At 34.7% G+C, this 16,398-nt stretch overlaps 1 protein-coding gene across 7 annotated transcripts in view; it reads left to right on the top strand.

Annotated features, from left to right (window-relative positions):
* Positions 1–16,398, top strand: part of CNBD1 (cyclic nucleotide binding domain containing 1) — a 634,668-nt gene that overhangs the window by 257,687 nt on the left and 360,583 nt on the right. For 6 of the 7 annotated variants that reach the window (XM_007488069.3, XM_056823346.1, XM_007488074.3 and 3 more), the window contains one exon: positions 13,945–14,019. The exons of the other annotated variant lie outside the window; for it this stretch is intronic. In XM_007488069.3, the coding sequence (XP_007488131.1) occupies positions 13,945–14,019 (75 nt within the window). The remainder of the gene's footprint in view (positions 1–13,944; positions 14,020–16,398) is intronic. 7 annotated transcript variants of the gene reach the window in all.

Below are 16,398 nucleotides of genomic sequence, written 5' to 3'. Positions count from 1 at the left end.
ATTAAGACAAGGAAGTTCTTTTTGTAACAGATCTCAAAAAGAAATATTTCCTGTTTCCTTTACTAAGATTTACAGCAGAAATACCTAATTGAGTATTCAGTATATTCTATCTCACTTGGATTTTGTTGTATCTCATTGTTCCTTAATTGAAAGTCAAATATCAAAGAACTAGCACCAAACAAGTTAAGCCTTATATGTAGTTTCCAAAAATTGTTAAGTACAATTTTAGTCTACAGAGTTTATATTGATCCAGACCTTAATTTAACACCTCCTTGCTAGTTTCAAATCCCATTATTTCTTCTATTTCTTACCCCAGTGGAATAAAATAGCACTCTTCAATCATTTCCAGATAGCATTGTCATGTCTTTGAAATTAACATTGTAATATGGATAGAATATTGAGTTACTGCTAAGGCAAGTCAGTGATGTAACTTCCATGTTCTAGTCTTCTGCTAGGTGGCTAGGTGGTATAGTGGGTATAGCACTGGGCCTGGAGTCAAGAAGACCTAATTTCAAACCTGAGTTCAGACCCTTGTTAGTTGAATGAACTTGGGCAAGTTACTTAACTATATCTATTTCCTCCTTTGTAAAATGGTATAAAATTATAGTGCCTTCCTCCCAGGATTGTTGTTAAGATAAAATGGGATACTAGTAAAGCATCTTGCAAACAACAGGTTATATAAATGCTAATCATTACATTTATTATTATTATTAGAGGATGAGTTTAAACTAGTGGAAGGACATTAAATCTTGGAAAGAAATCAAGAAACTAGGTAGAACTGACTTTGATTCAGTCCATGGATCTTTTGGTGATAACATAGGGCTAGGGTTTAATTTCCTCTTTCCTCTAAACCCTTCCAATGGTACATGGAGGCATATTGGATCCTATCTTCCAGAGTACACATAAAACACAACACACTAACTCTTCAGGGAAGCCACATAAAGCTAGGCTTTGTAAGGAATTAAAATTAAGGGTTTGACTAAAATATACTTGTTAATCTTTGACCAGAATTAATTTCTCTCCAGAAGTCAGGAAGGGAAAGCCAGTTCTCTCCAAGAGGCAGTTCAAGCTAAAGATGATGATCTGTTGAGGATGACTCCTGGAGCCAACCTCTAGCCCCAGAAATTCAGGGCTTTTATAGTACCTTCTTGTACCTTATCCTCTTCACAGGAGCCAATCACAGCTTTCAAATTGTCTAGCACTGCCCAGGTGGGGCAGTGTCTTGGGATCTACTTTTCATCCTCTGGATATGTAAACTCTTATCAAAAGGATTGACAATTTTCTGACTGATTGGTTGTTACCCACTTTAGCAAATGACTTCCAAACACTCTTACTTCGTGTCTAGTGAGGTACTAAATAGGAGAACTAAAAGAAAGTCTGATTTACACTTCATAGCTTGGTGAGGTACTAAGTAGGGGTACTTAAGTTATTGTTAACCAAGTGTTAACTCAAAATAGACAAAGAGAATAAAGAATTCCCTTTCATAGCTTAGAGAATTTACAACAAAATGACTCAACAGTTGTTGTGGTTATTCATTCTTTCAGTTGTGTATGATTCTTTGTGATCCCATGGACAATAGGATGCCAATACTGTCCCAAGGGGCTTTCTTGATAAAGACAATGGAGTGGAATTTGTGTTGGAAGGAACACCAGTGGGCATTGTGAATTTTAAAACTATTCCACCCTAATCAGACCATTCTTTAGAAGATGTGATTTAGCTATTTCCTGATCAGTAACAATGGAGATACTTGGAATAACAGAATCAGGTCTTGGAAACTACATTTCTCCTCCCTTCTTAGTTTAACAAGATTTTGAAGGTCTGCATCAAACTCAAGATTTAATTATCTAAGGAATGGCCTTCAACAGACATGTGCAGAAAAAAGGACAGACCTCTGGGCTGTCCTAAGTCAAGCTAAGTCCTCGTTGGTACAGATGAGATGCAGAAAAGTGATGTAAAAATGTCCATATAAGGCACAGAACTTCCTTTCCCTTCCGCTTTTCCCTGGTGAGGCAACTCTGTCTGGCAGCGTGCTAGACGTTCTGACATCTTGGGAGTGGTGGCAGTTATTATCTGGTTTTTGGCAGTGAGTTTTTTCCTTGACTTGATTCAGGTTCAGGCATCTCAGCTGAGCCTGTTTTTGGAGTTCAGGTTGATTCCTTCCTCCTTCACACTCCAAACCCTTACTTTCTAGATCTTCTAATCTTCTCACCCAGTACCTGCCAGGTGAGGGGGGAGAATCATTCACTCTTTCCTTCTCCCTTCTTCTTAATCTTCTCTACTATATGAATTAAATCACCATAAAATTTGGCAGCTGACTTGGGTATTTTATTATTTGCGTTTTTCATTAGGATTTTTATAAATAAAATCCATGGCGACCTAAATTAATTATACATTCAGGTTCAGCCATAATTTCACCCTTTACAGCATCTAGTTTAATCCATATCTGAACCAGAATTGTTTCCCCCTAGATGATCCTGTTGACTAATTTATCTTACAATCCATTAAAATTAAAACTCAAATCTTGAGGCAGCTTGGTGTCTCAGTGGATAAAATGCCAGCCCTGGAGAAACGAGGTTCTGAGTTCACATTTGACCTCAGACATTTCCTAGCTATGAACCAGGGCAAGTTACTTAACCCCATTTGCCAACCCCTTAATGCTCTTCTACCTTAGAGCTAATACTTAGTGTCAATTCTAAGATAGATGGTAAGGGTTTAAATTTTTTTTTTTAAGATAAATTGCTCTCTAGTACTCTTCCCCCCTCCTACCCCATATTATATTGATAACATTGATTTTGGGGAAATCTACTAAATTCCATCTTAAATGAAAAAAAAATGAACTGAAGATAATGGAGTGTTTTGCCATTTCTTTCTCCAGTGGATTAAGGCAAACAGAGGTTGAGTAACTTCCCCAAGGTCACAGAGCTATTAATTGACTGGTAAGATTTGAACTAAAGTCTTCCTGATTTCAGGCTAAATGTTCTATTCATTTATCCATCTAGTAGCTATTGTGATGGGTTTATTCAAATGTTTTATGTGTATAAATATGTTATAGTCACAATGTTAGAGCAGAGAGTCTCTGAAGTAATTCTTATTTCTCTAAAGAAAATAGAAGGATTTGTATACTTGCTGGACTCCTGTGTTAGTTAATAGCTATTGCCTAGACAGCCCTTAATAACAACATGGTGGTCAGTACACTATGGTAGTGTCTGGGTAGCAGAAACTGAGAGACCATAGACACTGGAGGCTTACCTAGGCTAACTTTTTGTCTACTAGATTCCTCCCTAACTTGATTAAGAAGCAAGAAGGGGATTATTCATTTATGGATTATGGCACTACTTCCAAGATCATGTGGGGACAGGATTGATAATTTGAAGTCAAAAATAGTGGGAATAGTCACAGGTTGGTTTTGAGGACTGACTGGTCAAGATAATAGATCATATCAATTAGTTGATTAGCATTTATTAAACATTTACTATGGGCTAGTCACTGATCAGGAGTTGTAAGCTAAGAATGGTTCTGCTGAAACATCACAAAAAGAGATAGATTGATAGTGTTAGATTATTTCTTCCTGAAGCCTCCCTTCAGTGTGAGATTCTGTAACTTTTAAGCCTTTATCTGATTCTTAGTTTCAGTGTGGCTTTACATTAATCAAGTATGAGGAGTGACAAGTATACTCCAGGGTTCTTGTAGTGAGGAAAATCCATATCTGATACTTAGTACTTATATAATCATTAGTCAGTAACTTAATCTAAATTTCAATTTCCTCATTGGTAAAATGTAGGTAATCATATTTGTACTTCTTCCTGCTATATGTAATATGCTTTACTAAAATGGGAAACCTCTCTATTTTATACATTTTCTTTATGATAATGATGATGATGATCTTTTAATTTCCTTTTTGCCTTTTACAAATAGTCCAGTACTTATTTTCATGGCTCAGTTACAGCATAGTGAATTAAGATATTTGGAATATTATGATAATTTAATCACGAGGGTAAATTACTTATATACTATAGCCAATCTCTGGTGTTAAGAGTTCATTTACATTTGGCAGTCACAGATGTTATTTTGAATTATACATGCAATCAGTGTTAACATGCAATTAATGGGAATGACACTGCATTCTCTTACATTACAACGTGTGCTGGGAAAATAACAATAAGGTATAGATTTTTAGAGCAAGAAGGATTCTATATTCATTTTGACAACTTTGCTTTTTAATTTTACTTTTTATTTTTTCCTTATAAAATATTTATTATTCATATTCTTTTTAAATTTTGAGTTCCAAAGTCACTCCTGCTCTCCTGTTTCCTCCACGACCCACTGAGAAAAGAAGCAATATATCAGTTATACATGTGAAATCATGTAAAGCATTTCTATATTAGCCATACTTTTTTTTCATTGTAAGTTATTTATTTAGTCAATTTAGAGCATTATTCCTTGGTTATAAGAATCATATTCTTTCCCTCCCTTCCCTCAGCCCACCCTTCTGTGCACAATTCCACTGGGTATTACATGTGTCCTTGATCAAAACCCATTTCCATGTTGTTGGTGTTTGTATTAGGATGTTCACTTAGAGTCTTTATCCCCAATCATATCCCCTCAACCCATGTATTCAAGCAATTGTTTTTCTTCTGTGTTTCTACTCCCACAGTTTTTCCTCTGAATGTGGATAGTGTTCTTTCTTGTAGATCCCTCTGAGTTGTTCAGGATCACTGCATTGCCACTAATGGAGAAGTCCATTACATTCGATTGTACCACAGTGTATCAGTCTCTGTGTACAATATTCTCCTGGTTCTACTCCTTTTGCTCTGCATCAATTCCTGGAGGTCATTCCAGTTCCTGTGGAATTCCTCCAGTTTATTATTTCTTTGAGCACAATAGTATTCCATCACCAACATATACCACAATTTGTTCAGCCATGCCCCAATTGAAGGGCATCCCCTCATTTTCCAATTTTTCTGCCACTACTAAGAGTGCAGCTATGAATATTCTTGTAAATATATTTTTCCTTATTATCTCTTTGGGGTTCAAACCCAGCAGTGCTAAGGCTGTATCAAATGGCAGTCTTTTAGCACTCTTTGGGCATAGTTCCAAACTGCCCTCTAGAATGGTTGGATCAATTCACAACTCCACCAGCAATGCATTAATGTCCCAACTTTGCCACATCCCCTCTAGCATTCATTACTTCCCATTGCTATCATGTCAGCCAATCTGCTTGGTGTGAAGTGATACCTCAGAGTTTTGATTTGCATCTCTCTTATTATAAGAGATTTAGAACACTTTTTCATGTGTGTTATGGGGTTCAGATGAGTATCCCTGGGGTTTGGAAAGGATACCTTTTGCAAGAATGCAAGACTCCAAAACTTAGCTTAAAAACAAAAAGAGAAATTTATTAATTTAGAAAGTAATGTTGAGAATGGACAGAAGGATAGCAAGGTGGAACAGCAAGAGGGGTAGAAGTTCCTGGGAGGACAGCAGGAATGGAAAGGCTGTTACCCATGGGGAAAGCCCGGATGGAAAAGCTGTCCCCCAGAGGCCATCAGTTCTGGGGATTTTACACTTTTTACAACAGATGCTATGTCATGGTATGGATGTGACCTATAGAGTGTTAGTCCCTCAGGCATTTGGTGGGGTGGGGTGGTCATCTGATTGGGGTCTGCCTGGAGGCCTAAAAATTCATCTCTTTGTCCATCTTAAATCTAGAGGACAAAAGAGGATAAACATCTCAGTACCCTAGGGGGGTCATTGGGTGTTTCTAGTTTAAGAGTCAGAGGATGCAAAGGCAAGGGAGTTTCCCTGATAATAGTTCACCTGGGTTTCTAGAGGTATAGTGCCCATGTCATTGTGCTAAAGTTTTGATTTCTTTAACTGAAAATTGCCTATTCATATCCCTTGCCCATTTATCAATTGGAGAATTGCTTGATTTTTTTGTACAATGGATTTAGCTCTTTATAAATTTGAGTAATTAGACCTTTGTCAGAAGTTTTCGTTATGAAGATTGTTTCCCAATTTATTGCTTCCCTTCTAATTTTGGTTACATTAGTTTTGTTTGTATAAAAACTTTTTAATTTGATGTAATAAAATTTTATGATTTTTCTACTACATTCTACTACATTCAAAGACAATTGATGAGGTTTAAAAAATCAAACAATTAGAATGGCATTAAAAGATACAGAAGAATCCCTGACCTTGGACATTTTAAGTACTAGGAAATAAGCAGGCTTGATGTTTCAGATGGCTTGGGTTAAATTCTTCCCAACTAAAGCAGCTTTAGGATCCTCCTTCCATTCTTATGCTTTTTATAATTCTGGTTGATTGTATTTGAAAATCTCATTCCATTTTCTTCCAAGTTTTTCTTTTAAAACAAAAACATAAACATATGAACAAATGAGCTCTCAGTGAGTTTTTGCTTAGGAAAGGGGAAAAAGGAAAGTGAGTAATTTTACCTAAGCTTCAAGTTCTCACCTGGGGTAACCAGAAAAACAGGTTGCATATACAAACCTTGCAAATCTTTCCTTCCCCTGGACCTTTGATAAGATCTGACTACTTGGGAGGAATTGTTCCAATGCACCTTTTCTCTAGAAATTCTTAGACTGATAGAAATTAGAGTTGGTTGTGAAGTTAGTAGAATTTACTCATTCAAACAATGCCAACCTTGTGTCTAGCACAGTAGATGATTCTATAGAGTATAAAAATTTAGAAACTACTGATGACTGGGAAAAAACACAGAACTATTAGTCAAAATCACCCTTTAATCAAGGGCAAAAGGGATTCAATGCTAATAGGCCTTGACACAGAGCTGCATGACTGCACAGAGCTCGAGGATAGAACTCTGGCTACTCTGGTCACTGACCCCTGGGAGTGGAACCAAGATAGATGACAGATTCCAAGGAACAAAAGAATTTGGGGATCCTATATACCATTTGGGGAATCAAAGGGGCAGGGAAAGATGATTGACATTACTATAGCTACAGAGAAAATGGGAGTATTCAAACTACCTTGACTGGATACAATCAAGCTAAGGAAAGGAATCATAGCTAGAGGCTAAGGTATAAGAGAAGGGGCTGCTTACAAATGGATACTAAAGGATGGTTCCTGTCCAGGTGTGGGTCTTCTTGGGAAAGGGTCTCTGATACAATGGGGCAGACTACCTAAAACAAAGAGGGTCCTTAGCATATGCTTAGTCCCACCCAACTAGGATTGTCATTCACCTGAGGGTTCCCCACTCAGTCTGAAACTGCTAGCCTGGGATTCCCTTTATGGTGGATTCCCATGGGAATAGGGAACAAGTACAAACTCTGGGGTCTCAAACCTGTAAGCTAATCTTGAAACCTGGGGGTCACCAGATCCCAGTAGGCCACACGTTTGGGGTTCCTAGATTCCATGTTGACACTACTTTCCTTGTTGTTGAGGTACTTATAATCTAGAGGTCTAAAAGATACTTGGACAGATGAAACAACTAGAGAACAATACCAATTCTAATGCAAAATGTAAGCCAGAATAATGAAGCCTTTATAAATAAATGTAAGGATTTCATAGAAAAGAAAAAATCTTGTGAGTTAAGGTTAGTTTGGAGGCTTCCTGAAATGTTTGGAGTTCAATTATATCTGAAAAGAATAAAGTTTGAATTAACCATATAGAAAAAGAGGGGAGGGAATTGATTCTACTTATTTTCCTCCTTTTTTTCACATTTTATTTTTATTTTTTTTCTAGATTATATGTAGATACACATTTAATAATCGTTTTCTGACATATTTTGATCCATGGTCTCTTGCTTCCTGATATAGCAGGTAATAAGATAAATTGGACATGTGCTATCATGCATTACAGAATTCCATGTTTATCATAATGTGAAAGAAGATAAATATTTATTTTGCTAGAGGAAAATGCTTTCTTTTCTTTTTTTTTTTTAAACCCTTACCTTACATGTTGGAATTGGTTCCAAGGCAGAAGAATAGTAAAGGCTAGGCAGTGGGGGGTTGGTGACTTGGAAGGTCACACAGCTAGGAAGCATCTGAGGCCATTTTGAACCCAAGACCTCCCATTTCTGGGCCTGGCTTTCAATCCACTGAGCCACCTTGCTGCCCCTAGGGGGGAAAAAAATTCTTGAAGAAAATAAAATGAATAATGGTATATTTCAATCTGAATTCAGAATCCATCAGTTCCTTCTATGGCAATGGATAGCCTTTCTGGTCATGACTTGCTTGGGGTTGTCCTGGATCCTTGTATTGCTTATAAGAGTTGTTATTTATTCACTTCCCTCCTTTTTTACCATTATTATTTCCCAGTGATAAAGCCAGTATAGGTTTACTATACTTCATTCTTTCCTTCAAATGGAAATCAAGCTAAGTATTTCTACTGATAAAGGAATAAATTGTTTACCATTGAAAAAACACATTAACATTTTTAGGCAATTGAGACACCATTTGGTGCTGGAAGTGACAATTTGCAAAGTGTGCCATCTTGCCCTGAATGAGTTGATATATCCCTGAAGGTGACTTGGCACCTGCAGATGAATGTATAACCAGCAGCAAATAACTGTAAAAACTTTTATCTCATAGATGTACAACCTATAAGTCATTAAATATAAAAGAAAGCCCATAGGTTTTAGATGAGCAAGCTAATTTGTTAATATTTAGGATGTAGAATGATGTATTGAAATATTGATGGGATTGAAGTACTGGTATGGAATGAGAAAGCCTAGCAGAGAGGTTGGGATTTTTATCTGGGGAGAGCAGGCATTTCTTATTAAAAATTTTCACATCCAATTTTTCAAAATTACAGTAATATATCAAGTTTCCTGTTAGAAGTATTATAAAATGCAAGGATTCAGCCAATTCATCTGTCAGGATACACATAGCAAGCAGTAACAGAACCTTTCATAGGGAGAAAAAAAAGAATATCACAGGATGAAATGGCAAGAAGCTCTACTTGTTAACATAACTCATGGAAGTACAGGGGGGTAGATAGAGTTGTGACCAAGAAAGGGGCAATATTCATCCATAGGAGAAGACTCTTGAGTCTAGCATTTCTCTTCACGTCATTTAAATGGTATTTAGTTGCACTTGGAACATGACTAAATCTTATGCCACTTTTCTCAAATATTGGAAGAGTTGCTTTTTTTTTTAAATCATTCCAATAAAAATGTCATCTTGAGAAACCACAGCAGGCTCTTTGTAGATATTAGAGAAATTTCTTCATCTCCCTGAGCATCAGTTATATCATATATAAAATGAAGTGATTAGATTAGTTGATTTCTAATGACTTTTTAATTCTAATTTTGATGAATTATGAACACTATTGGCTATACACTGTTATGATTACTTCCTGTATGAATATATATACATATATATACATATAGTTGAAACAAAATAACATGTGATTTTCTAATGAAATTAATTTTTTACATAGTTAAGACCATGTGACTGGAGGGAAAGCCATCCACTATATGGTTTCATAAGAATGAAGGTCATTTCTACTTAGTTAACTGACTGTAAATTCTAATAGTATATGATATAGTATCCTGGAGGTGTCAATTAATAATGTTAGGGGATCATAAGCCATGTGTGTATGTGTAGCTTTATGCGCATGTAAATGTGCAAATGCAAACACATGCACATTTATAATACAAATATATTCATGGGTTTATATGATGTAATTTGCATATATACTATATGTATACATGAACACATGCCACATGTAAATGTATATATGTGATACATGATTTCAACATGATCAATCAAATGTTTTAAAACTTATATTATGTTATAAAACTGGTTTATATAACACTATCTAATATACCATGAAGATTTCCACAGTATTTTACTAAAATAATAGGGTCTTGATTCTTAAGAAAGCAGTGGATTTTCTATGTGTCCTGTGACTTTAATTATATGATTTACATGTAAAATGATTATTTAATGAAAATATCTCACTGTAGTTTGAACACATTTTTGTTTCTTTGTACTATGATACATTTACAATGTTTTATAGTGTTATTGATCAATAGACTGAAAACTGAGAAGCTATTTGGGATCAATCATATGCTATCTTTTCACAGACAAAGAAAATGAGGCATTCTAGAAAGTTGTATTTTGAAGGCCACATACAGCTGAATAAGTAGCTTAGTTGGGATGCCATCTTAGATTTCCTAGCTACATCCAGGGATTTTTTTTCCAGTTGATCATGTTGCCTCTTTAAGTGCATATGACTTATATGGCAAAATTACAGTTGTATTTGCTAATCATTATTTAGAACCTTTGGTGTTAGATTTTAAAAAGTCATTAATCTCTGGATGAAATAATTCTTTTAACTTAAAAATTATTTTTCTCAATTTACAGTTATGTGAAAGTTATTTTGATGGATTTCTGTAGCTGGTAGGTTAATATCTAAATCACTAAACCACAGTATTGAAAGTTTTGTGTCAAATAAGAATGCAATATTTCATTAAATTTGGATGGAACCATTTACCCATAGTCTTTTCCATAGAAGTTGGACTCTAAAACTATAAAGACTAAATTAAGAATATCCCTTGATGCATAGAAACATATCTTTAATTTTTAAAACTGGCAAAAACACTCATGATCTACTTTCATATTATTGATATCTTAATATTAGCTCTAATCTATGAGGATATTGCCAACAAAGGGTTTCAATACTTAAATATATCAGCACAATAAAAATTTCACTCAATCTAATTTAGTTATTCAGTAATGTCAGCTATCCAATCCATTGGAGTAGTAAAGGGAGATTTCACAAAGTCTATGTACTTTATCTCTAAGAAAGGTTGTTTTAAACAAAGTTTTTATTGATACTTAAAAAACAACAACATTACTACCATTTATGTATGAAATCACCCTGAATATGAAATACAGCTTCTTTCTTGCACTCCCCCCACCCAAAATTGCTGCTATAAACATTTTTTGTATATATGGTAACTTTCCTTCTAACTTTGACTTGCTTTGGGGCAAATACCCAATATTACTGAGCTGAAAGCTATATAAAGTTTAATGGTTTCTCTAGTATATTTTTAAATTAATATCCACAAACATGGTATCAGTTCAAAGTTCTATAAACAATAATATGACTGGATTAACATAGCCCTAAATTTATATTCGTTTCTTCTATTTTATTGATATCTTTATCAATTTGAAGGAAATGAAATGAACCTCATGATTGTTTTAACTTTCTGATATTTTATTAGTTAGCATATTACCAATTATTTGTGACTTTTTAAATTTCAACATAGCATTTTCCATATTTTTGGAAGTTTGTATTCATTTTTAAAACTTCTTGTTCATATTAAAAAAATTAAATCCAATCATCAATCATATATATATATATATATATATATATATATATATATATAACTACAATGAGTCAGAAACTTTAATGGTCATGGGGGATAAGAATAAATAAAATTAATAGGAATCTATTGAAGAAGACCCCTATGATATACCAAAGGCCTTAATTAGGATGGTGGCCATATTGTAGAGAGAAAGGAAAAAAAGAAAAAAAATGTTATAGAGTAATACAGATAAGACTAGGAGATCTTTGATAAAGAGAGAGTGAGAGAAAGGAAAGAATAATTTATTAATGGGCTCCTAGAAAATAGTATTGCAAGGTGAAAGATAAGAAATAGGGTCATTAGAAAGAAGAGCAGAAATCTGAGGAGATAATATTAACAATTGAATGATGTACCTCTTCACTCTAAGGTCACACATGATCTCAAAATTCAACAATTCCAGAATGGAACTAATAATCATGCAGATGTCTCACAAATCTACATATCCAGTCATCAGTCTTTTTCTTAGTTCATCTTCCTCAAAGTGAAATGAAAATTCAGGAATAACAAACAACTATGGGTGGGGAAATGTTCTAACATTTATAATGTAAAAAAAATGCAGTGATCAGGAGACTGATGTCCATGTAAAAATATTGGATTTGATATTTACAAAATGATTAGTGACCTTGGTGAGAGCAGTTTCAGTAGACTTGTGGAATTAGAAACCAGACTATAAGAAACTGAAAGGTAAATGGAAGGAGGGGAAAATGAAACAATAATTACAAATTTGACTTTTTATGGGAGTTTGCCTATGCAAGAACAGAGATATATAACTATAGCTTGAGAAGGGTTCAGGATGAAATGATTATTTTTCTAAGGATATGAAGATGTTGACATGCTTGTAGACAGTGAAGAAGAAATCATTGGTTAAAGAGAGATTGAAGATTAGAGAGAAAAAAAAGGAAGGAATGACAGAGTGCCCAAATTTCTACAGGAAATGAGATATATGATGCTATCAAGGGTATAAATATTTGGATTGATGTTAGCAAGGAGAAAGACTACTACCTCTTTCAGAGAGTAAAGCAAAAGGAAGAAAGGGGGCAATGATGTTAAGGGAATTTGAAGCATTAGGGAGAAGTTCAAAATGTTTGGATTTATTTTTACTGGTAAAGTATGAGGTCAGATTTTTGCTGAATAGCATGATGGGGGTGGAGGTGGTGAAGCTGGCTTAAAGTGAAAAGAAAAGGTAAGAGGAATATGGTAGTCAATCATGGAGGAACAAAAGGGTTACCATTCATCACTGAGAGTCCAGTTGAGATTGTAATAAGGAACTGTCTAGAGGGATGTTAGATATTACAACCCCCCTAGGAACTCCTCAAGGCCAGTTAAACACTAAACCCTTGGTTTATGGAAATAAAGTTTATTTTTAATAAAGGGAATAAGGGACATTGGTTGGAATGACCCTAACACTTTTCAAACTACCTCCACCCAACTCCTAAGTCTCCTGCTTAAGGGGAGCCTTCTATCTCTTCTAAGAGACCTGCCTACAGCTCCTTGTCCTCTCTAAAACCCTTTCCCCAGCTATCTGACTTAACCATATCTTTCCACCAGTAATTAATAAATATAGAGAAAAACCCTGGGTTTGGCTACTGTACTAAGTAACCAAAGTAGATGGAAAGCTTTGGATTACCTTACCAAGAGGAATTCTGGCAGTTGGACCACTGGCAGATGATTCTTAGACTGAGGGAAAATTGATTTCTCCAAAATAATCCTCTACCTAGTTGTCAAAGATTTCTCCACAAAATCCTGGCTATTCAGGGAAAGAATCTCTTAGAGCAAAACTCCTCCTTCAGCTTGATGGAAATGTAGGCAGAAAGACAAAACCCACTCCAGCTCAGATGAAATCCAAGAAGGAAGTGAAGTTCAGTTATTTTCAGTTTTAGACTCCCACAATTCCTTTCTTACCCAGAATCCTTTCCCAGGATTTATCTCAAAATTCCCTTCTTTCAACTAACCCTAGAAAGCCAGTCTTATCCCTAACTATATTCCTACAAGATTATATAATAGTCCCATGTGGTGAACATTAATACTTTCACTTTCTCTTTGGTGTAGGGATATAAGGTTGAACCACTCATCTGACTCATAAAAGAGATTTTTCAGATCTAAACTCAGAATTTGATTATTCTTATTTTTTATGCCATTTTAAGAGATTACATTATCTACTTTCCAAATCCATATAAAGTTAGAAGCAGCCAAAATGCCTACACTGGAAAGAATACTGATGGGAATGAGGAGTCATGGCTTTCAGCCTTAATAGCAAAGTTGGAATTAGAAAAAAAAAAAACACGAAAAGAAAACCTAAGAACATTAACCAAATACCATCCTCCAGCAATTGGGAACTATTTAAAAGAAGGGCAAATAGCCCTATTTACCTTAACAAGCCACTATCAGGGCATGGAATAGATGATAATCAAGATTCTTAGTCATGACAGTGAGTCAACAAGAAGAGATGTAAATTATGTTTAATGTACTCTAAAAAGTCAGAAAACTTTCAGTTTGGAAATAATTCCATTAAAATGACTAAAACTGAAGTGTATTTTGATTCAAGAGGAAAACTTATCTGTGGGAAATTTGACTAGAATGATTTTATTTCACAGCAATTCTGAATATTTAACACCACATGTTGTATACATCATGCGTATGCAATTAAAGAAGATTGAAGTCTGGACATGGTAAGTGCTGAATAATATTAAAAATGAGATTAATTTTATTTGAACAGACAATAAATGCTCTAAAACACATATAGAAGCCATTAGAGAGTAAGCAGTTTGGAATTGGTCAGATAATCCATTAATTAATGTAAAAGTAGGGATTTTGATGAATCCATGAGTGGAATAGTTAAGAAGACCTGACTAGCTTCAAACATTTACTAGCTGCATAATCCTGAGCAAGTTACTTATTCTTTGCCTTTGTTTCCTTATCTGTAAATAGAACCTACTTCTCAGAGTTGTTGTGATGATAAAATGGGATAATATTTGCAAAGTCTGCCACAAACTTTGAAGTACTTTGTAAATGTTAACTTATTTTAAAACACTAAATTAGAAGGAAGGACACAAAATGTAAAGAAGGAATTTATTGTTATATAGTACTTGCAATTTGACTTACTTAAACAATGTGTTGACTTCTCCAAATGGAACATTCACAGAACTTATAATTTCTTATAGATTGAAACTTTAAAAAGTGTCTAAATTGAGTGTCCAAAAAAGTATCTCAAATGTTCCTGTCAAAAAACATTTAATTTCCTTGCCAGATGAAGAGATGTGATAGTAAGAAGCTTATTTGAAAAATATTAGTGAACACCTCACCAAATAGTTCAATGTAGTTGGGGAGAAAGTAGAAGTGCCTAGAGGTTGGTAGGGGATCCATCTATACTAGAAAATTCCAAAAGTATTTTTAGATGAAATCAAAATGGAGATAAAATGCAGACATAATTCCTGTAATTTTTAGAGGTTTATTTTAGCCATCACTATAACAATAATATAATAATCATCTTGTTTTGACATTGAGAGCATCTTTAATGTATTAATGCACCAGTTTTGTCTCTTAGATTGTTAAGTTGCCCCTCTGCATTGGGTTGAGCTTTTCCTCATCAGTTTCCTTAGGACAAGGAATTCTCAAATCTGGTTCCCCCCCAAAAATACAAAGGCTCAGAAAGTTACTACCACTTACCTGAATCTGGGTGAGGAGGAGATTGGATAAAAATCCTGCTTGTGGTTGCATTGAGGTCACTAAGAAGTGATAAATTTAAGTTTGAGCTCTTACTACTTCCTATCTCTCATGTCTGCCTATAGAATAGTTCATCAAGTTGAGGGTTAAACCAGATAGAATCCTATAACATCTCAGTTTCAATGATTTAAATAGATTTGTGCTTTTATTATTAGAGTTGGAAATACTGGGATCAATAGGGACAGACATTAGTATTTTTTATTTCTTTTTCTTTTGTCCATTTAAGCCCTGTTATCAGTATGTTATCCGTCTTCCCAAAGCTTACTAAATATATCCATTTGTTACCTTAAGTAGAATGTTTTTTCCAAACAGTAGTTTTCCATGCATTTTTGCTTTTCATTTCATTTCTTGCAAGTTTTTATCTAAGACTCTTCTAGGATTAGTGCATATAGAATTTTTGCTATTCAGTTATATGTGTTAGTCACCAGATATATTGTCCATTATCCATGAATTACTTCCACAGGCTTTTCCTCTTCAACCTACCAAAATTGCAAAAATCTTTCCTTGATATGCCTTTAATTTTAACTCCATTTATCAAATTTTTGTCTAATATTGAAACTTTAAGGATATAATTTAAATCTTGTAAAAGATTTTAGATGTAATTGATTCCAACTCTTCTATTTGTTTCCTCTGCCAGATTTCCTCCTTCACTTTCCCCTCTCTCTCCCCCCTCTATCTCATCGTATACTTTTAGAAATTTCTAAACTGGTCTCTCTGTTGTCACTGTAGCTGACACAGTCCTTGCCTACAGTATTGATCCACAACTCCGGTATGCCTGATGTTTGGGGTTTGGGGTATTTGAGAGGCAATTCAGCTTTTCTTTCTAAAAATGTCTCAAACTTTTCTTTATTATTGAACATCCATCTTTTGTCCTGAATGGTTAGCCTCAGACTTGCAAGGTTGATCATGCTGGGCTGCATCCTGAGTTCCATTGCTCTTCAGAATACAATCTATTCCTTCTGCTTTTTCTCCAGGGTTTGGAACAGTCTATGTTATTCAAATTCCTTTCCTTTGTTTGTCAAGGTTTTTTTCCAGATGATTTGTAGAACTTCTTGTTTCTGAATTGAATTTTTTAATTTAACCACTATACATATTGGAGTTTTCAGGTTCAGTTTTTTTCCTGTGGGGATTTGGGAACTCTTAAAATTGGAATTTATGTTTTATATTCAGTGGTCCTGGTCCATTTTCTTCCATTATTTCTTTCAGGATGGTGTTGATACTTTTATTCTGTCATATTCTTTTGGGAAACTGGTGATCTTTAGATTGTTGAAATACATACTATTTTTGAGTTAAATATATTTTACCTCCATGGTAAACTTATTTTC

This window comes from Monodelphis domestica, chromosome 3, assembly GCF_027887165.1.
Source record: "Monodelphis domestica isolate mMonDom1 chromosome 3, mMonDom1.pri, whole genome shotgun sequence".
NCBI lineage: Eukaryota > Metazoa > Chordata > Mammalia > Didelphimorphia > Didelphidae > Monodelphis > Monodelphis domestica.
This window is presented reverse-complemented; position numbering and strand designations above follow the sequence as displayed.